The 21944-nt window shown below is 38.3% G+C and overlaps 1 protein-coding gene across 1 annotated transcript in view; it reads left to right on the forward strand.

The window, feature by feature from the left end:
* Window positions 1-21944, forward strand: part of csmd2 (CUB and Sushi multiple domains 2) — a 363835-nt gene that overhangs the window by 181815 nt on the left and 160076 nt on the right. The window contains exons 6-7 of the mRNA XM_017453975.3: window positions 8455-8567; window positions 16632-16709. Coding sequence (XP_017309464.2) covers window positions 8455-8567; window positions 16632-16709 — 191 coding nt within the window. The remainder of the gene's footprint in view (window positions 1-8454; window positions 8568-16631; window positions 16710-21944) is intronic.

A 21944-nucleotide genomic window follows, 5' to 3' on the forward strand; every position in this document is an offset into this window, starting at 1 on the left:
CAATCCCAGCATTTCTGTAAGTTCTGAGCAGTGTTTACTCTGATTGCCAGTAGTGTGTTTTGACTTTTGACATTGCCTTAACTATTGTTTGCTTTTTGTATTTGCCATCCGATTTGGAAAAATCATGAATCATTGTGTTTGACCCTTGCTACCACTGCAACCCTGATTTTGGATTTTGTTTTGGCCCTGTACATAAATGCTTCTGCATGTGGATGGGGTGTTGGGTATAACGAGCTACAAAGTAATGTAAGGAATTACTTTTTCTTTTTCAGCAATTTAATTAGTCACTTTTTTAATAAAATGTAATACTTTTGTTACATATAGAATTTTATTTATTTAAATTATTTTAAATAATAAAAAAGTAAAATAATAATAATAATAATAATAATAATAATAATAAATAAACAAATAATTATTTACAACTAAAATCGAAGTTCGTTGATTGCGCTCCCTTTAAATTTGATGACGAATCTAACACGACTAGGCGCTTTGAGAGAGCACATGCTGCGTTCTTTTGAAAGGATGGCAGAAGCAACGATTGGCTGAGTGGAAATATTCCCATTACTTCAAATTTATGACACATTTCAGACACGAACATCACTGTAAAATGTAAGTTAAGTCCCGGGGGGAAACGTATTCACCTCTCTGAGTAGCACCAGTAATTTATTAAACCACTTGTCATGGCAACATTGCCATGTTAAACTTGAGGCGAATTCACCAACAGCAAAAAAATTTTTTAAAGAACTTATTTCAATGGCAATTTAATGTATGAATTAATTAATTAGTTTGTGATTATTTTTAGACAGTAATTACTTAAGTAATCTGATTACAGTTGTAAAAAGTAACTAGTAATTAGTAATTAATTACTTTTCTGGAGTAACTTACCCAACACTGGTTACAACCACATAAAAAGTTTAGCAGGACTAGAACATGTTTTCACCTTGCTGAATACTTCGGCCCAAAATTGACTGATTGAAAGGGGGGAAAATCACCTGAAGATGGGAACCAGTGAGAGTAGGCTTTTCATGCATGTGCACTGAACAAAAAGGTGAAACAGCGATTCAATCCCCAAACAGAAAGGACAACTTACTTTTCCCCCAAACACTAGCTGCATATGTGTTTATCTATTTAATGCTTGTAAAGGGACTACCAGCAGCCTAGGGGAAGCGTCATTACCAACAAACTCTCCCACCAAAATACTTTCTGTCCAGCCAACTTGAAAACATCTAGACCTGCAGTGGTAAAGGATAAGCAGCATCTCCAATCCTCATTCTGCTCCTCCAACGGATGGCTGAAGGTGAGTGTAGGAAAGTCGTAACGAATTCCTCAGATCCACTGAGCAACAGAAGACAGCCAGGTCTAGCCATTATCCTAGATCTAATATGCACCATGACTGCCAAACTTCATCAAAGTAAAACTCCAACCAGTATACACCACTCACAGCTAGCCAACTCTCACCAGCACTCTCAACCCACACCCCTTTTACCCAACTCCCAGCATGCAACAGAATAAAATACAGAGTGAGAGAGAGAACAGAAAGAGATATCGATTTGTAACCTTCCACCACCTGTGTGCCACAAAGTTGGAAATACAGAATTGTCTAGAATGGCTTTGTATGCTGTAGCTTTAAGAATTCCCTTCACTGGAACCAAGGGGTTAAGCCAAAACCTTTCCAAGCATGACAGTGTCCCTGAGCACAAAGCGAGGTCTATAAAGACATCGTTTACAAAAGTTGGAGTGGAAAAACTTGAATGGTCTGCACAGAGTCCTGATCTGAATCCCACTGAATACCTTTGAGATGAACTGGAACACTGACTCTGCCCCAGGCCTCCTCAAACGACACCAGTGCACCACTGTCAGCTCTTGTGGGTGAATGTGCAAATCCATAAAGCCATGTTCCAAAATCTAGTGGAAATCCTTGCCAGAAGAGTGGTGGTTACTATAATAAGCCTACAGTAAGCCACTTTTCCACCAAAATTACTCAGAACAATTAGTCCCGGGAACTTTTTTTCAATGGGCCATTTGGTTCCTCCAGTCCTTAGTTGTCTGCATTTCCATCACGGTCTAAAGTACCATGAAGATTATGCAAATTAGTTTGGTGACGTATGACTGTGCACAACTGCTCACGACTGCTCCTTCCAGTCCAGGAGGGGGGCGGTAATGAAGAAGACTATACAACAATGATAACTAATTTTAGTAATTTTGTCCAGAGCCCCTCTTTCTGATTGTGTACAGCAAATCAATCATAGTAGTAGCAATTCCTAATGATTTTGACGTTCAGATTATGAATAGTAAGTTCTTTCTTTATATCTTTTCCTTGCTCGCATCCCTCCCACACTAATACAAACACATATATACAAGACCCTCACCTTCCACATCAACCTAAAACCTAACCATGATTCTGTTCTGTGGCGTTGAATAGCAATAGATCTTTTTAATGGACATATTTTATGGATCCGTTTGGGAGGCTCAATTACCATATCCAAGTGACCTTGGAAACTAATTTGTTTTTCCCCCATTAACTATAAATCCAATGTAATGGACCATAATGGTTGGTGTGATAAAGAAATGCTTGTTATGTATTCAGTCATTTAGTTTTCATCTTCGGCTAACACAGGTGGGGTGAAGAAGGGTAAAGAAAGGTGCCATGGTTATTAAAGAGATAGCAAGAGAAAATAAAAGAGAGACAGAGAGAGAGAGAATCATTGTTTTTTCATTGCTTTCTCACTTGTTCTTTTTCCTTTTTCTTGTTTTAAAAGATTTATCCATGTTAATATCTAAGATCATCTGGTGTGCTGGTTTATCAGGTCTTTGTGTGATGATGTGTCTGGGTTGTTGTTTGCTCTCTTGCTACCCAGGGGGCATTTTAGCACACTACAGTTATATAGCATCTGTGCGTACTATAATCACTTATGCCAGAAGTTTAATCAGATACCTTCCCCAGCAGGCACCAACCAGTATCTCTTTCTTGTAATTGTCTCTCAAATGTTCTGCAACAAGAAAAAAAAAGTAGCAGTGAAACCATGTGGTTAGTTATGCAACTGTGTCTTCTTTTTTAACTTGAATTTATCCATTATTCATTAGCCTTTTAAATTTTACAGCTAATCGATTAGAGCCCCATTCATTTTATAGCACCACTTTCTTACATCATCATTCTTTTTGTCAACTTTGGGTGAAAAATAATCTCAATTAATTAATTTCATTCCATCAGCACAAACTGTTATATATTGGCATGCATACATGGGTGAACACATTTCAAAGTAAAAGGCCCTGAAATGGAAGTAAGGGCTGAGCATATAGAGTGCTATAATCACTGATAGAGAATATGTAAAGAAAGGTAGATGAAAGAGATTGTACAGAGCTCTTTTGAAGTGTTCAGCTATTATTATTGAAGTAGACACCAATATTCCTCTCCACATAGGTGAATGCATGTCTCTTTTCTTATAAAACACTTCTCACTTATAAAATCCCTTTTGTGGATTTGTTATTATTTCTTATTTGCAAGGCCTATTCTTGGAGGGAAGGCATGGATATTGACATGACCCAGAATAGAGGAAAAGATCTTTAAAGGAAATGAATGAATGAACGAACAAATGAATTAATGAACACACAAACGAACAAAAGAATGAATGCATTGATTGATTAAATAAGTAAGTTTGTAAGTAAATGAATCAATTCATTAATTTTTCTTCCCAATGACTTTCTATTTATTTGAATTTTTTCAGGGTCAATTTTTCACAAGAAGGGAAAAAATACCTCCATAAGATTTAACAAGTGATTGTTGCAAAGCCAAAGGGCAGCTCATGAATTATGGATGGCGGCTCGATGGAAATCAGTTTCTCACCAAACCGAATTCTCAGACGGCTCTTGAGCTTTGGCCATGCTCTAATGCAAGCCGCTCCATACACCTGCAGTGTGGCATGTCACGAAACAGACAGTTTATTAATCAGGGTGGATTTCTTCCCTTCTTGTTATAGCGAGTACATCCTTCCTGCACACTCGACACAGTTTTAAATGTTTGCAAAGTCATAAAACTTTTTCAAAGCCATAAGTCGCATAGCGCTTAGCTCAAAGCTGCCTCACCAGTTATAGGAAGCTCTAAGTGAGTTTAATGGTTGTTGAGCGATGTGAACGTGAAGGTCAAAGCTTTTGCCAGTGCCTCTGCTCTTCTCTCCTCAGTTCTAATTCCCAGAACTGAACTCATTGCCCAGTAAGCCTGATTTGTTCTGTCACTTCAGAGAGTAAGAGCAGGCTGTTGCATTGCTCAAAGATTCAGTCATTTAAACACTGGAACTTTGTTGTTTTAAAATCATCATGACCTTTGTGCTTTGCCTTAGGGCCTCCATCAAATTCAAAGCAACAGGCCAACTGATCTGCCTAAGTAGCCACAGTTAAGCTAGGTTCTGTTTGAAAGACACGTATCCACATGGCGACTTTTAGCACCAATGCCTATAATTATGCATACACAAGTGATAAATATACAGGGGTCGCATAGGAATTACTAAGCCTTTCATTATAGCTCCTTAATCTACAATCATGGTCTTGTTGCATTTTTTTAACAAGAATGAAAGGGGTCTGTTGCCACCATTAACTTGTTTCATGGTTAGTTAAGCAAAATAGATAAAAGGTTGTTTTTTTTTTGTCGAAGTGTCTATAGCTGGCATAAGTGCTTACTTGTTTGTCTCTGCCAATTTCAAGCAATTAATCTTTGCAATGTTGTTTATTTGGACAAAGTACTAATAGGTTGCACGTACTTGAAGCGCTTGGATGTAGTGCGTATAGATGAGTGTGCCCTTGCGTATTTCTCTCTAATGCCAGAGATATTTTTCGATTAATCTAGGAAGTTCATTGGACTGGGATCAAGAACTCATTTACAGCGGCACTCCTGAGGCTTGTCCGAGCAAAATCTAATACTGAGGACGAGGGTGAAGGGAGGGTATTGAACTTGCAATAATGCCCTTAAAGAGTGCTTCATCAAACCATGTAGGCCCCTCTTTGACTTTCAGGACTCTTTGTTGAGTGCAAATAATTTCTTTTAGGAAGGAAGAAAGTGAAGTGAATGGAAGGGGAGGTGTAGGGGTGACAACACTTTTCACGCCATTTTCTAATAGCATATTTATGAGCACTCTAATCTGTAATGACATTTTCGATATTCCTTCTCTTGTGTAACTTATCAGATCCAGAGACTGTTCCCTAGAATAATCACTACGTAATAACAGGGAGTGATTTGGGCTTAAATTGCTTTTTAACGCAAATAGACATCTCAATAAGTGTATCGTGACATGGACATTAGGAGGATGGACTGATTCTTTAAATCATTTTATCTAGAGGAGCACACAGATAAATGTGTTTTAGGTTTCTAAGTGAAGTGACCTTTTATGTTATTTGTGCTCTTAAAATGAAAAACCTAGAACCCATTCTGGTGTCTTCAGCTTATTCCTTTCATGGTACACCTTTTGGTGGGTTAGTGGAAACTCTTCATATACTGTAGGTTTTTTTAATGAGTGTGCAATATCAGTAGATGTATGTACATAGATCAGGGGTATTCCACAAACATTTCTGAAGGTCTAGTTAAATAAAATCCACTGCCTACAAACTTTTGGATAGGCAAATGGCATGACTGAAAGATGATAACAATTACCTTTTCATGCCTAACAATTAATTATTAGTTCATGGCTACAAATAAGACATAAGTTTGAAGTGGTTATTCACGTCATGTCACCATGTCTGACTAACACCACTGACTGAACAGGGACTGAAGTGGGCATTGAACATATAGTTCTCTGACCATTTGTCTTTAAAAAATGCAATTTTTGTCATTATAGAAGCTGTCTAGTTAATCTGCACTGCTATAGTATTTTTTGAGTGTTCGCTTTGGTCCACTGGAATACTTTGCTGGGTCTGCAACTGTACCACAATCCACCAGTTGACAGTCCTTTAGACTACAAATAGACTGTAATTCCAAGTATTGATCATTTGTATAACATAGTATGTCATCTTATATGACAGTTATATCACCGTAACCCAGATTTTTTTTGTAACTCAATTTCTGTTCAATCTAGAAACATGGGACTAGCGTGTTCTAATATGTATGAAGAGTGTGTGTGTGTGTGTGTGTGTGTGTCTGTGTGTGTGTGAGAGAGAGAGAGAGAGAGAGAGAGAGAGAGAGAGAGAGAGAGAGAGATCTTTCAAACCAAAGAATTACAAGTAATAATATGAAATATCACACAACTGATTTTAAGAAAAAAGATAGCAACACTTACATGTAACAATTCCTTTGCTGTCCTGCATTGGATGTGCACCATCTGATATGGTCTGATTATAAAGTAATAAAACAATCTGAACCAAAATTCACTTTATCTGTTCACTGGCTGGCATTGTAAATCATGACTAATATCATGTGACATGTTGTCAGAACTCAATGCCACTTCCATTATTTTAGCAGTCCTCAAAGGAGAGGACAGGGTAGCACATTAAATAAATAAATAATGGTTGGATTTGAAGAAGAAAACTAATTTCAGTAAAGGCGGACCTGTGGGTGATTGATTTTGTAGAAGGGATTAATCTTGTTCTCACCATCTCCATGCCTGCCAGTTATTGTATGAACGATTTTTCCAGTGCTTCAGAGAGTGCAAGAAAACTGAGATGGGGACAATCTGTGGAAAGTTGAACCTTAACCTGTGAGACAGCCATGAGAACTCTCAGAGTGTGATTGTCATGTCAATGGCTGAAGTTGTAAATCTGTCTGTCAAGTGAATTGCCATGGAGACAGACTTTAGCCCCAGATGTATGGCATCACTTATGCTCACAATGCATCACTCACACGACCAGCACTGGGGCCATAGTCACAAAGAATGTCTTCCTTTCCAGCCAACATACTTCAAATGTGAATGTTGGAGAGAATGTGTCTATCCCTGTTTTACTCTCTGAAGAAGCTTTGCAGCTCATTTCCCATAAGAGCATGGGGTGTGTTTTATTTAATAAGCCAAATTTTGCTAATGTGTGTTGAAAGGATACTCTGTGGTTTCCTGTTGTGTGAGCATCCCATCTTGACACCATGATTGTGTTAATGTCCAGGGAACATTTTGTTCACCATCATTGCACTCATGTGCCGCAGGCTCTATCTAAACAGCAGTCCTTCATAACAGCCGTGTGAGTGTCCCGTCAAAGCCATCGAAAAAAAATGTAAGGAAATTTTGGGCCATGAGTAACAACCTGGCCCATTGTCTTTTTTCGCTTTATTCCTTTCATATTCATATATCATATTTCATACTGTGGGCTCTCTGGTTTCCTAAACCCTTCCAAAAACATGTTGGTACTGTAGGTGGATTGGTGACTCTAAATAGTCCCTTGGTTTGAATGTGTGTGTGCATGGTGTGTACACCCTCCTGGGTGTATTTCTGGCTAACATTCAGTGTTCCTTGGATAGGCTCCAGATCCACCACAGTCTTGACCAGGATATAGGGCTTACTGGAAATAAATAAATGTATGTATGTTCCTTTACATTTTGTTGTCTGTAACTGCTTTTATGATGTTTTCATGCATTCTGGTTACTGTACTACAAAATCCAACTGTTATCAACTCTATGCACTGCACCTTTTTATGACAGACTGTATATATAAGACATTATCATTTCATGTCACTCAGTGAAAGCTTGCGATGACAGATAACAATGTCACTGAATCCTATTCCGAAGTACTCTGATATCCATCTGCACTTAATTAGGCCAAGGTTCCATCAGAATTTTAAAAGACATATCTCTTCATCCCTATCATCAGTGATTCTGATTCTGATTGAGTATGGCAGCACTTCTGGGCTGGTAAAGTCTGTCTTTGTGTCTGTGATTCAAAGACCCCTCTCATTACTGTCATCGTCAGTGTTGGTGGAGTCACAATACTGGCTAATGAGAAAAAGTCAGGGCTGAGAGACTGATTTGGAACCCACACCATCAGCAGAAACAATCGCAGACAAAGCTCAGAGACAAGCCACAGTGTTACCGCTCTATAGCCTTCTTTCCCCTGCCAATGCCCTCTCTAGTCTGCTTTCTCACTCGTTCTCATCAAAGGGCCCGTTGAGCCAAATCTGACATTTGGTACACTCGATGAGGCTCAGTCTCTGTCACTCTGTCAGGAAGATTCAGATTTTTCTTCAACTTATGTGCTTAGCATTCTTTGCAATGCCTCAATGGGTCCCAATGTGAAACCCAGCTCACAATTATGTGAACAGCTTTGTCTTAATAATAAGAACTAATTCTTGTCATCCCTAAAACCTGTTCACTGGTATAAAGCTGGCTTTACTGGAGTTTATGCATTCATTGGAATCGATTATTTCATACTATTTTCACATTTCACATTATCAGAGTTAGTGCCATTATTTCTCATGACTGAAGGGTTCATTATAATTTTTTGTTGTTGTTCTGCTTTCTAAATAATATCTTTTGGTTTTGTGTTGCAGGTTCACGGGTCCTAATCTCCCCTCACCTATTATTAGCAGTAAGAACTGGCTACGTATCCATTTTACCACTGATGGCAACCACAAGCTGAGGGGCTTCAGTGCTCAGTACCAAGGTAGGAGGTCTCTAAAAATCTGTTTTGTTGACATTACTGACAAAATAATCCACAAATCTTTTGTTAGCATTTATATTTTGGGATATCACCGTGCAATTTGCCCTAAATGGAACTTGACAGAGAGGTTGGGTTAGGACCTACAGTAGCATTTGGGTTGATTTTTTCACCCAGCCCGTTGGGGCATGGTGGCTTACTGGTTAGCTCATTTGTCTCTCACCTCTGGGGTTGGGGTTTCGAATCTCACCTCTACCCTGTGTGCGCGGAGCATGCATGTTTTCCCCTTTGCTTCAGGGGTTTCTTCCAGGCACTTCTGTTTCCTCCCTGAGACCAAAGACATGCATTGTAGGCTGATTGGCATTTCAAAATTGTCCATAGTGTATGGGTGTCCAGGGTGTCACCTGCCTTGTGCCCCTAGTTCCCTGGGATGGGCTCCGGGCTCCCCAAACTCCGTGTAGGATAAAAAACAGCATGGAAAATGGATGGATGGAACTCAATATACATCAAATATGTAGAGTATGCATGTACATTTTGAAATCATGAGTGTCTAACATCAAATGCAGGATTCAAATAAACTTGACTCCAGTACTAACTAGTAATCTGAGAACACATGAGATCACTTTTAGCTAGCTAGAAGAAATGATACTTACATAGCAGCCCAAAATTAGATCATTTAATGATAACTGTAAGCATAATTATCTAAGAATTATATTTTTTTAAGTTTCTTATAAAAAAATACATATTTGTCTTATTTATTCCAAGAAGCAAACTTAATCCATTTCCCCCCCTTAAATAATGTATAGCATACTTTTTGCCAGCATGTTAACACTGGTTCTCAAACCAAACCATATGTTTAGAAATGGTAAATCTATCATTATAATAATTTAGAATTATAAGTCATTTAGAAATGTTCAACTAAATTAAGTTAGAAATTAAGCGAAATGTGCATAAAATCTTTTGAATTTTCCTGGTTTGCTGCTCTGTATTGACAGGCACGGTATATATATATATATATATATATATATATATATATATATATATATATATATATATACTGTGTGTTTGTGTGTGTGTATGTATATATATATATATATATATATATATATATATATATATATATATGTGTGTGTGTGTGTGTGTATGTATATATATATATATATATATATATATATATATATATATATATATATATATCTTAATGCAACGTGCCTGTTTCCATTTCTGGTTGGTTTCCATTCCCAACCAAGCATTCTGCATTGCCAATTTTCAACAAAGTTTGATTCATGTCAACCCAACTACCTGACCTCACAAGTTAAACCAATCAATAACCTACTACTTCTAGAGTTACGGCACTGTGAAAGAAAAAGATATGGTACAGTGATTATTTTCCAGATGACATACACTAGCTTGTTAGTAAGCTTTGGTTAGAGAACATAATCATCCATAATATGGTAGAGAAGTTTAAGGGCTGTGCTCAAAGGCCCAACAGTGGCAGTGCCAAGGCTTGATTTCACAACCTTCTGATCAGTAACCCAGAGCCATAACCACTGAGCAACCATTGTCCTCCACTGCCTCTGGCCCATCCTGCACCATACTAATGCACTGCCTGCATTCTCATCACATTGCAAAGTTCAGAGGTCTCCATTCAAAGGGGATGAGCTGAAAAGCAGGATTAGTTGGCTCAGATACAAAAAAAAGAAGTGAAAAACAAAGGCAAAATCTGGAGGAATTTCACCTCTTTAAGCAGATCAGAGTGATTGGATAGGATTACAGGTCTGCAGTTTGATAAATAAATACTGTCAGGAAGAGGAGAAAGGAGGGCTAAGCCCTTAATTAGATTTCCAATTGACCCCCTCCTCCTCTTCTTCTTCATCTCTTTCTTTCTTTCAGCACAAGTGTGTTTATGGCTAATTTCCAATGAGTAGATACTCTTAACATAATAAGCCACTTAGACTTCTGTTTTTCATATGATTAGTAAAATGTCTGAGTCCTTTTGTGTCATAAAGAGTCTCTAGGACTTAAGGGTTTATTATGGACTAACTATATCCACTTAAAGATTTGTATTAGAGCTGCTGAATTTGTAGAAAATATGCCATAAAATTATTCAGTTTAATTCAATTACATTTTATTTGTATAGAGCTTTTAACAATGGACATTGTCCCAAAGTAGCTTTATAGATATATGAATTCAGAACATAAATTTTAAATGTATGAATTTGTCCCTAATGAGCAAGACGGAGGCGACGGTGGCAAGGAGAAACTCACTGGGCCGATATAAGGAAGAAACCTTGAGAAGAACCAGACACAAAAGGGAACCAATCCTCATCTGGGTGATAATTAATAGTATAATTATAAATAAGTCCCTTTTATAAATCTGCTAATACTAAATGATCAATTAGTGCAGTTGTGTAACCAGGAAAATTCATTACAGTTTTGCATGAAGTCTGTTTTGTGAACTTCTTCACTGTTCTCTGATGGACACTTGAGTGCAAAACTGTTTGTGGCAATTGCAATGCTGAGGCTATAATAGCAATTTGTAGTCCTGGCCATCATAGCATGTTCACGAGTTGGGGTCCAAAGCCATCCCCATGGTGTTCAAGTGGCACCATCCTCAGCAATACCAGTGATCTTTAGGCTGCACCATGTAGGGCCATCCTCAGGAGCAGCATGCAACTTCCAATTCATGAAAACTCCAACCAGAAGTAGGGCATCAGGATGGATCAGGCAGGTCAGAAGAGCAGAAGGAATCAGGATCACTGGCATCTCAGGAGTATCATGTGTAGCTTGACAGAAAGAGAGAGGGAGAGAAAAAGAAAGAGAGGAAGAGAATATTAGATATGCTTATTGTCCTGTAATGGTTAAGGACAATGTACTTTGCATGAGTGCAAGCAGGGACTATGGCAAGATAGCATAACTAAAAGGGAGACCCAGAAGGTAACACAGACATGAGGGCACCCTGGGACAAAGGCGGCCAGCCACCCCACTATCAACAAACCAGGGTGACAGCATCCAAACATCCCAGTTCACCACAACACTCTATGCCTGTGAGCCCTCTAGAGCTGCTCCCTTAAGTAAAAAAAAAAAAAAAAAAAAACTATTCACAAAAAGCTTGACTAAACAAATATGTTTTCAGCCTGGACTTAAACATTGAGACTGTGTCTGAGTCCTGAACACTAATTGGAAGGCTGTTCCATAACTGTGGGGCTTTGTAAGAGAAAGCTCTTTCCCCTGCTGTAGCCTTCACTATTCGAGGTACCAACAAATAGCCTGCACCTTTTGATTGCAGTAGGCGTGGCAGATCATAAAAGACCAAAAGTTCACTCAGGTACTGTGGCGCGAGACCATTCAGTGCTTTATAGGTCAATAGTAGTATTTTAAAATCAATGTGAAATTTTACTGGGAACCAGTGCAGTGTGGATGAGATAGGGGTGATGTGCTCATATCTTCTGGTTCTAATAAGGACTCTTGCAGCTGCATTCTGGACTAAGTGGAGCATGTTTATGCTCCTACTGGAACATCCGGACAGTAAGGTATTACAATAATCGAACCTAGAGGTGATGAAAGCATGAACTAATATTTCTGCATCGTGTAGTGACATTATATTTCTTATCTTATCAATATGTCTAAGATGTTCTTGTAATATTATTTAACATCAAATGAAAGACTGGAGTCAATAATCACACCAAGGTATTTTACTGCTGCACATGACAAAACTGAAAGGCCATCCAGAATTACTATGTAATCAGAAAGTTTACTTCTAGCTGCATGTGGTCCTAGCAGAAGTACTTCTGTCTTGTCAGAATAAAGTAAAAGGAAGTTAATAAGCATCCAATGTCTAATGTCCTTTACACATTTCTCAACTTCATTAAGCTGGTGTCAGTCATCTGGCTTGCTGAAACATACAACTGTGTGTCATCAGCATAACAGTGGAAGACAGTTCCATGTTTACGAATAATTTCACCCAGAGATAGCATATATAAAGGAAAAAGCAGTGGGTCTAAAACAGAACATTGTGGAACACCAAACTTTACCTCAGCATGCACAGAGAAATCTCCATTTACATCTACAAACTGATAACGATCCGTCAAATAAGACCTGAGCCAGGAGAGGACTGTTCCCTGAATGCCAACAACATTTTCTAGTCTATCAAGGAGAATACTATGATCAATGGTATTTGATGTTGATGATTTTGATGAAGAAATTAATGAGATTAGTTTGGTTTCTCTAAGGGGAGTAAAACATTCTAATCATTGATCTGAGATTGCTGTCTGGTTTTAAATTAACAGGCTGAATATTTTGTCTAATATTTTCAATTTTGCCAGTGAAAAAATTCATGAAATCATTGCTGCTATGTAGTGATTGTGTACAAGTTTCTGTGGTGGTTTTTGTTCCTAATTAATTTTGCCACAGTATTGAATAAGAATCTAGGAATATTTTTATTATCTTCCATTAAGGTGGAGAGATGGACTGATATAGCGGCAGAGATTTTCTATAGTTCAGGAGGCTCTCCTTCCATGCTGTTTGAAATACTGCCAATTTGGCTTGACACCATTTACATTCTAATTGTCCAGTGGTCTGTTTTAAGGTGTGTGATCGTTATACCAGGGTGCTAGCTTTTTTCTCGAATTATTTTTCTTTTAAGTGGAGCTACCTTATCTACCATGTAGCGGAAAGTTGAGTCTAAGAATTTAGTCGCGTGATCGTTATTTGGGATCAGACGGTACTCCAATCATAGCTGATATCTCTGGGAAGATATTGATAAAACTGTGCAGTAGCTAGCGTGAAAGTATGTATGATGCGGTAGCGTGGCAAGGTGCTTATATTATGATCAATACGTAATTTAAACAGTTTTACTATATTTCCTATATTTATTCTGTATGTTAATATCAGTTCAAGCGTGTGACCACCACTATGAGTGGGTCCTATTACATTCTGATTGACCTCCACTGACTCTAGAATAGACACAACCACTGTTCTCAGAGGGTCTTCCAGGTTATCAAAATGAATATTAAAGTCACCAACAATTAAAGCTTTCTCTATAGAAACAACTAGGTCTGAGATAAAATATGCAAATTCTGAATATGGCCCTGAGGGTCTGTAAATGATAATTAGCAGAGTCGACTCGGTACACTTGTTTTTTGTGGCTACATATGTTAAACTAGAATAAAGAACTTCAAAAGAGTTGAATTTATGACTTGGTTTTTGTGTGATGCCTAGATTGTCATTATAAATAAGTGCGACACCTCCTCCTCTGCCTGTTAGACTGGGCTGATGTATATAACTGTACCCAGGAGGCCTGGTTTCATTTAGTTCTATGTATTTATTTGGTTTATTCCATGTTTCTATTAAACACATTATATTAAGCTCCTGATCAGTAATGCTTTAACAATAAGTGCTCTAGACGTTAGAGATATAATATTTAACAGTCCTAGCTTCAGATCAAAGGTGCCCTCTGTGCATTCAGTATGATCTAATTTTATGTTAATTAGGTTACTAAAACACACTTTCTGAAAATGTCTATGTTTCTGTTTAGTTTGGGGAACAAACACAGTCTCTATAGGATAGACTACAAATGATGTATTGTTATTTAAGTAATTTGAACATTGACTGTCATAGCTGTTATTGTACTTACTTGTTTGTGGGTCATGATTAGTCACATGGTGTGTAGTATCTTGGAGTCTGCTGGGGTGCAGGTCATCAGTGCGGCACAACCTAGGTCGCTCCCAGAAAAGATTCCAATTATTTACAAAGAGCAGATTCTGCTCATTACACCATGATATTAACCATTCATTTAAAACAAAAAGTCTGCTGAACCTTTCAAGTCCACATCTGTATGTGGGGAGTGGTCCAGACATGATTATTTTCATCGCGGGCAATCTGTTGCGTACCGTTTCGATCAGGCTGCTGAAGTCCCTCTTCAGGATTTTTGTCTGCTGCAGTCCCCCCCCCATCCCCCAACCCTGTGCTGCACGACAGCTCCAATGTTCTTGTCATTCTTCAAGATTGCGGGTGCCTGTGTAGCCACATCGGGAACACGAGCACCAGAAAAACAATGGGTGCGTACCTTATCTTTAGATAAGGTGACGCGGACGTTCCAAACAATGGAGTCTCCGATGATCATGGTGTTTGGTTTGGTCTCGCAGAGAGGGGCGAAGCGGTTTGTGGTGGAGATTGCGAAGATTGGGGTTGGTGGAGGTCCTCACCCGGGGTCTGGACGGCGCCTTCCACTGATGGTGCACCCAAGGTCCCTGATGTGTTGGCGCCGAAGTGAAGGAGACCTGGGCAGGTTGCATCCTGGGAACATGGCCCCTGTGCAAAGAAGCACACGGAGTAGAAGTGGTGGGAGTAGATGTATCAAGCCGCAAACTAATCTTGGACTTGTGAGCCTCACGTAGCTGGGCCTACTTTCCTAGTAAGTCGCGGATCTGCTTCTCGATGGCCTCCCAACTCCAGCTGCACTGTGTAACTCAAACGTGTCCTCACCTGTACTCAAAGGTAGACATCCATTACATTCGCCATTGTGAACAGCGGTGGTTGAGTGTTAATGCTAACCAGCTACAATAATGTTAGCAGGTTACAAGCTGGTAGTGGATGTTTGTGAAATCCTATGAAAAACTAGCAATATTCTGAAACAATTTTCTGAAAAATAAAAGTCCAAAGGCCAGAATCAAGTACAGCCCTAGAAGAATCCTACCACAGAAGGTTTCAATTAAAACCCTATTAGTATTCAAAGAACATTTAACTATCCAAAGAAACTTGAAAGGACATTTTTTTCTAAAAGTTTTGAATATGCTACATACAACAACTTAAATATTAAATGTGAGTTTAATTTTGAGAACAGAAGCACTAAATAGATTTTTTATACCAAATGTACTACCCATAAGGTCTTATAGCAAATAAATATGTAATGAGGTAATAAAATACTCTTCAAGTATTATTAATATATTGTCATAAGTAGCAAAATTAAGAAATAGATAACACATAAGTAATGTAGACTGAAGGATGTGGAAATTGTAGTTGCTAATAGAATAAGAAGCAGCTGCTGTGAACAAGTAAATCTGTTACACGTACAGTCCCCTCCAAAACTATTGGAATGGCAAAGCCAATTATTTATTTTTTTTGCTGTAGACTGAAGACATTTGGGTTTGAAATCAAAAGATGATTATGCAAAGAGAGTTTAGAATTTCAACTATTATTTCGTGGTATTTATATACAGATGTGTTAAACGACCTAGAACATGGCACATTTTATTTCAGACCACAATTTATAAGCAAGCATACATATTGGAAAATGTGACTGACAGGTGTTTCTTGTTACCCTGGTGTGTCCTGTTAGATTGATTGTTTACATATTAAATAGCTCTGAACATCTACTCTTGGTTTTAGCAGAAGGTTTTGGACTGGCCAAGTCAATCACCAGACCTTAACCCAATTGAGCAGCATTTCACCTACTGAAGAGGAGACTGAAGGGAGAAACCCTCCCTAGACAAACAACAACTGAAAGCAGCTGTATTAAAAGCCTGGAAAAGCATCACAATAGAAGAAACCAACAAATTGGTGATGTCAGTGAGTCACAGGCTTGATGCAGTTTTTGCAAGCAAAGGATATGCAAGCAGATATTAAGTGTTATTTACTTTAATTGACTTCAATAGTTATCTATTCCTGTACTTTTGCTTGCCTAAAAATTGTGTGATCTGATACAAAATGTTGTATGTTTTATGTTTTTTGACACATCTAGATGTAAATACCAGGAAATAAAAGCTGACATCCTAAATGATCCATCTTTTTTATATCAAACACATTTGTCTGTGGCACAAACAAATGAATTGGTCTCCAATAGTTTTGGAGGGGGTCTGTAGCATACAAAATAATTCAAGAATCTGGTTCAAACACGATTTTGGAGTCATTCTTCATTCTCACTGCAACTGATGCAGAACATGATGCTGGCAACACCTGTGTACTCTGAGTCTAAAAATAATCTAAGATTATCATTACTATTTACTCACACACACACAATCATTGTTGTCCTCAAAATGCCATGATGCACTGTTTGTCTTTTTGTCTTGCAGTGAAGAAGATGACAGAGCTGAAGTCCAGAGGAGTGAAGATGCTTCCAAGTAAAGACAACCACAGCAAGATTTCAGTGTGTAAGTGTTCGTAATATATATATATATATATATTTTGTGTACCCTACCTCTACATTGGCCAACAGCAAATATGTTTCCTACAAATAAATAAATTTTGTTAACTAAACTCAAGACAGAATGGCTGCCAGAACACTAAATTTCACTGGGACAATAAGGAGATTAAGGTCCTGCACTACTGACTGGATGGTTGTGAGTTTAACCCTCAGAACTGCCACAGAGCTATTCTGACCCATATGTCAGATTAGGTCCTTATGCTCTGTGAAATGTGCTTTTGAAACATATCTTCAGAATGCTGAGAGTGTTCATGATTTTTCAGATGAGTTGGTGGACCTTAGCTATCAATCATACAATTAGTAATAGGTGAGGGCCCACATTTTATTATGACTTGTTGAAAAAATAAAATGGTGATTTTCAATTTAGATGACAATGTAGACATTTTTGGCTCATTTGAAGATGATACAGAATGCTACCATATAATGGGAAACTTATTTGAACGGATGTTCTGAATATGCCTGTATTTGACATGTCATGAACATGTTGCTATTGGCTTATCACTGAGGCAGAAGGCAGCATAAACCATTAAATACGATGTAGCTAGATTACATACATTACAGCTACATTACATGTAGCTAGATACTGGATATTTGATTTCCATGAGTTGTAAACTGTAGTCATCAAGATTAAAAAAAAAAAAGGCTTGAAATATTTCACTTTACAGGGCTCCAAATGGCAACTAAAATGGTCGCCAATGCGACTAACTTTTTAATTTTGCGACCATGTTTTTTCTGCCAGTCGCCAGTGGCCACCGTTACCCACAAACAAAATTTAAAAACAAATTAAATAGAAATTACGATACGTCTTGTTGTGTTAGGCTACTGAACTGTCATCTCCTCTTGCGCCTGCATCTACCTGCCCTATCACGTGCACTCCTGTATGGTGTCCAATAAATAAACTCTGCACTCTTGTCCTGCAGTGGTTGAAGCGTCGGCTGTATAGATGAACAGAAACAGGTTTAACGTCACGTTTATCGGGTTAAAAAGTTGGAAGTGTAAACTTTATTAAAGGTGTTTAATTTAGTTTGATGTGGTTTAGTTTGTTGGAATTTGAATTTATCCGTTATATGTAGGCTAGCTAACTGCGTAGTTAACTAACTTTAGCCAGCTGACAAGAAAACAAAATGCGCAAACGAAAAATATCAGACTTTTTCTCATTCCCTGCCCGTCCAAACCCTGCCTCCTCTACATAAGTTGCCGACGATGTTGAGGCCAACTCAACCAGTGAAAGTTCTAAAGTGACATTTGAGTCATCCCAGCCCGTTTCAATCGGAATGCAATCTTTTACATTTGATGACAGCCAAGCGCAGCGAGTCGAGTCTTCTTATTCCGTCCCTGCGGCTCCCATCCCGACAAGACCGTTTAAATCAGCTTGGCTACAAGAGCCTGGTTACGTTATGACAATGGGAAAATGTACTCCACCTTTTGTGCTAAAGCAGGACAAGATATTGCTGGTAAAACAGAGTTCATTACCGGTTCGCGTCATTTTAAAAAAGAAACCGTGAAGAAGCATGGTGACAGTAAAAAACATAAGAACACCAGGGATTGTGTCATTGCTAGGTCTGCCCCTCGTGCCACCCCAATCGTGAAAGCAGTGCAACGTGCTAGTGATAAAGTCGCAGAAAAAGAGATGAGGGAAATGAAAATAAAATTCAATGCCTACATGACTCTGAGCCTGAATAAGCAGGAAACACCTAATTGTACATAGTTTAATAAAAAAGTGAAGAAAAAAAAACAAAACTAATGACTGGACATTTAAGTATTTACGGCAATATGATTCAATATGATATACTGAACATTGTACACATTGTGTATGTGAAGAATACATTGTGTAAACTATGGGAGGCAGAGTAAACAAAGGCAGACAATCCTGAACATTTTAATTGGCACCTAAATATTTTGGATTTAGGAGCCAATGGCTCCTAGATTTCTTTTTTTTTTAATTGTTTTTTTTTTTGTTTTGTTTTTTTTGCCTCGAGCCCTGCTTTATGTATAATGAATCTAGAATATATTAGAAGTTCACTACTGAATGAATAAATATATAGCTTTTGTCTGAATGTACAGTACATCCAAAGCACCTCTGTTGTACTGTCAGTACTACAAAACTACAAAAAAGAAAAGAAACGAGGGATTTAAAAGATGCTAAAATTACAGTCTTGATAAATAGGGCAAGAGAAAAGAGAATATCAGTAATTGTGCTTTTTGTCACAAGGCCTCACCAGACTGCTGTCTTCTTTCAGGCTGCCAACATTGATTCCTTATTTACCTTTCTATTACCTTTGCATCATTGTGAGAAAACATCACACTTCCTCTGTGTGTGTGTGTGTGTGTTTGTGTGTGCGGGAGCCATAAGCTTTATCAGGGCAGTCAGTGGCAGCTCTGACAATTGTGGCCTTTTGTCCCACATCAATATGTATGAAACCTGGCACACAGATGCTTTGGCCAATCAGTGTGTGTCATTTCAGTCTTCTCTGCCACCATCAGCCTTCAGAGCCACACATCACTAGAGCCCAGACTCCCTGGGCACACTCATTGATCCGTAATGTCATTTTCACTTTCTATCTGGAATGGATAACACTGACCAGTGGAGGCTTTTCTTGTCTAACAGGGGACAGTGCAGTTATTTAACGATAAGGGGTGGTGTTTGTCTGAAACAGAATAATGAAAATTGTAGGTTATTGTTATTTAGACTTTGAAATTGGGTCCGTGTTTTCATGTGAAATATCCTGTTAAGGGGTTGTATTATGTCAGTGCCAGTTTGTTATCATAACATTATACCCTGAAATTCATGTTTAGGGTAATGAAAAGCATGCACAAAAACTATGGAATCCTCATGACGGCAATATTAAATACAGTATATCCAAAATATAGCAGGAATAGCTTTTTGTTATTGCGCAGTACAGTGAAATCAAGTTTGTGTCCCAGTATAATGTAAAATATTACAAAAAAGACTAAATTAATAATATAAAGACTAAATTTCCATCAACATAAAGTTAAGTTAAAAGTAAAGTAAAGATGATTCGCATCAATGCCCATCAATACCCATCAATTCCCCATCAATCAGGTCACAAAATGTGGGGCAAAAGAGAAAAAATGGTTATAAGGGTGAATACAATATTTATTATGTGTTACATCTAAAATATCCAATATTCCAGCATTTCAGGCTCTCAATTGGCTCTCAGGCACCATAAAAGCACTTGTCCTATCGTCTGGAGATTGCGAGGACTACTGATCAGAAGAGTTCAGGTCCCAGCACTGTCAGACCCTTGCCCTAACCCTCAACTGCTCAGATTAATACGAGAATGTAAGTCACCCTGGATAAGGGTGTATGCCAAATAAATACCATAACTGCAAATGTAAATCCTGGCGATGCCACAGCCATCGTTAGTGACAAGGCTAGAGAGCAAAATTTTCAATGTCAATCATAGCGACAGTTAGCCAATCATGGGAGTCTGTGAGCTCATGTATGTGGCAGAGAGCAGAAAGCACTTTCCAGTGAGTGTATTACGCTGCCGTGTGATGATCAGAAGGTCACAAGTTCGAAAAGATGAAGCTGACTTCTCATGCTTCTTGTGTCTCGGAGGAAGCATTTGTTAGTCTTTACCCTTCCTGGTTGATAGCTGTCATATGATAGGGGAGAGCTGGCTGGCAGAATTGGCTGTCGACAAAATTGGGGAGAAAAATCCAATTGGCGAATTCTTGGACATTCACTAGTATATGATGTGATGTCCCACTTCAGCTATGGCTTCATATAGTCAGGTTGCTCAAACAACACCTCTTTCTTTTTCACTTTTTTCTCTACCTCCAAAGCCACAGTGAAAGGGATCGTTATGTAAGCATTATTACTGATAAGACAATATAAATTGTCTTATATTGACAACACATAAGTACAGCATTATACCAGCAGTAATAACACACATAAATATTGCATTATCAAATAACCTATACAACTTTTTTCACCTCTTCTCAATTGTACTAACATGCTTTTTGTGCTATTATAAAGCAGTACTTCATCCGTTCTAGGGATCTAGTCAATATGCATGTCTTGTTCAATTGGGCTCATTGTCCATTATTTTTAGGATTTGCTGTACACTACTGTGATATGAAATACCATTTTAGCAAAATCCTGTGGGTGGATGCCAGATTGCTGCTTTGAGACAAATTTGCAGAAATAGTAAATTACCATCTCAGTCAACCTCGGTTCATTCCTACTTCTCTCGTACATTCATATTAGGGTTGTTACAGTGTCATGGTTTCAGGGTTAATCAGGGTGGATGACTGGACAGTCACCTCACTGCTAAATTTTTCAAAATGCATTTCCATCTTTTACAGTTTTCCCCATTCACCTTTTTACCTGATCAAGTTCCTTACGCCATTGGTTCTCATGCCTTTTTTGTCCAGCTGTAACTCCCCCAAAAACTTAACAACCCCGTTCTTCTGGACTTAAATCATTTTACATTAACCTCAATTTCTCTGCAGAGAGGACATGGATTGCATTGAAAACCCTTTGGCTGTGCAATCCGCTACTGCTGTGAAAACATTATATTGCTACCTCTGCTGCCATTCCTACATATTCATAAGCTTATCATACTTGACTGCTGTTTTTTTGGCTATGCAGCCCTGCACACTACCTTGCTAGTTATAATTTGTTTGTTTGTTTGTTTATTCATTTGGTTCAGTGCATTGCCTTTCCTCACTGCCACTCTCTCAGCTTATAACGTCAATGAAATAACTACTGACAATTTAGAATTATCTGTAAAAGTCTACATTACATGGAAAAGTCATTCTCAGAATTATATTTCTAAGAAAGAAGATTAATTAGGGGATTTGATAGATTTTTAAATAATTTATTATTTTTTAAATTTGTTCAATAATGTGTATAGATGGCGGAGACGGAGAGTCCAGGTGTGTGCTATCAGATTGAGGATGAATGTGAACTTGAGAGAGTACTTGAGGGTTGGGTGTTGTAGTGTTTGGCAGCAGTGTTTGTAGACTGTTTGCTTGTCTGAGAGATGTAGTCGGCGGCCATGTTTGTACTGTAGGCTGCTCTGTGTTACCTGATGCGGGACGCAAAGCTGTTTCCAAGCTGTCTTTGTCACTGGCATGACAACGACACCAGGTTGTTTTTAAATGGTTGAATAATACCATGATATTGTCAAACAGTAGTTTTCTTCAGACTAGG

Source organism: Ictalurus punctatus, chromosome 24 (genome assembly GCF_001660625.3).
Source record: "Ictalurus punctatus breed USDA103 chromosome 24, Coco_2.0, whole genome shotgun sequence".
In the NCBI taxonomy this organism is placed as follows: Eukaryota; Metazoa; Chordata; class Actinopteri; order Siluriformes; family Ictaluridae; genus Ictalurus; species Ictalurus punctatus.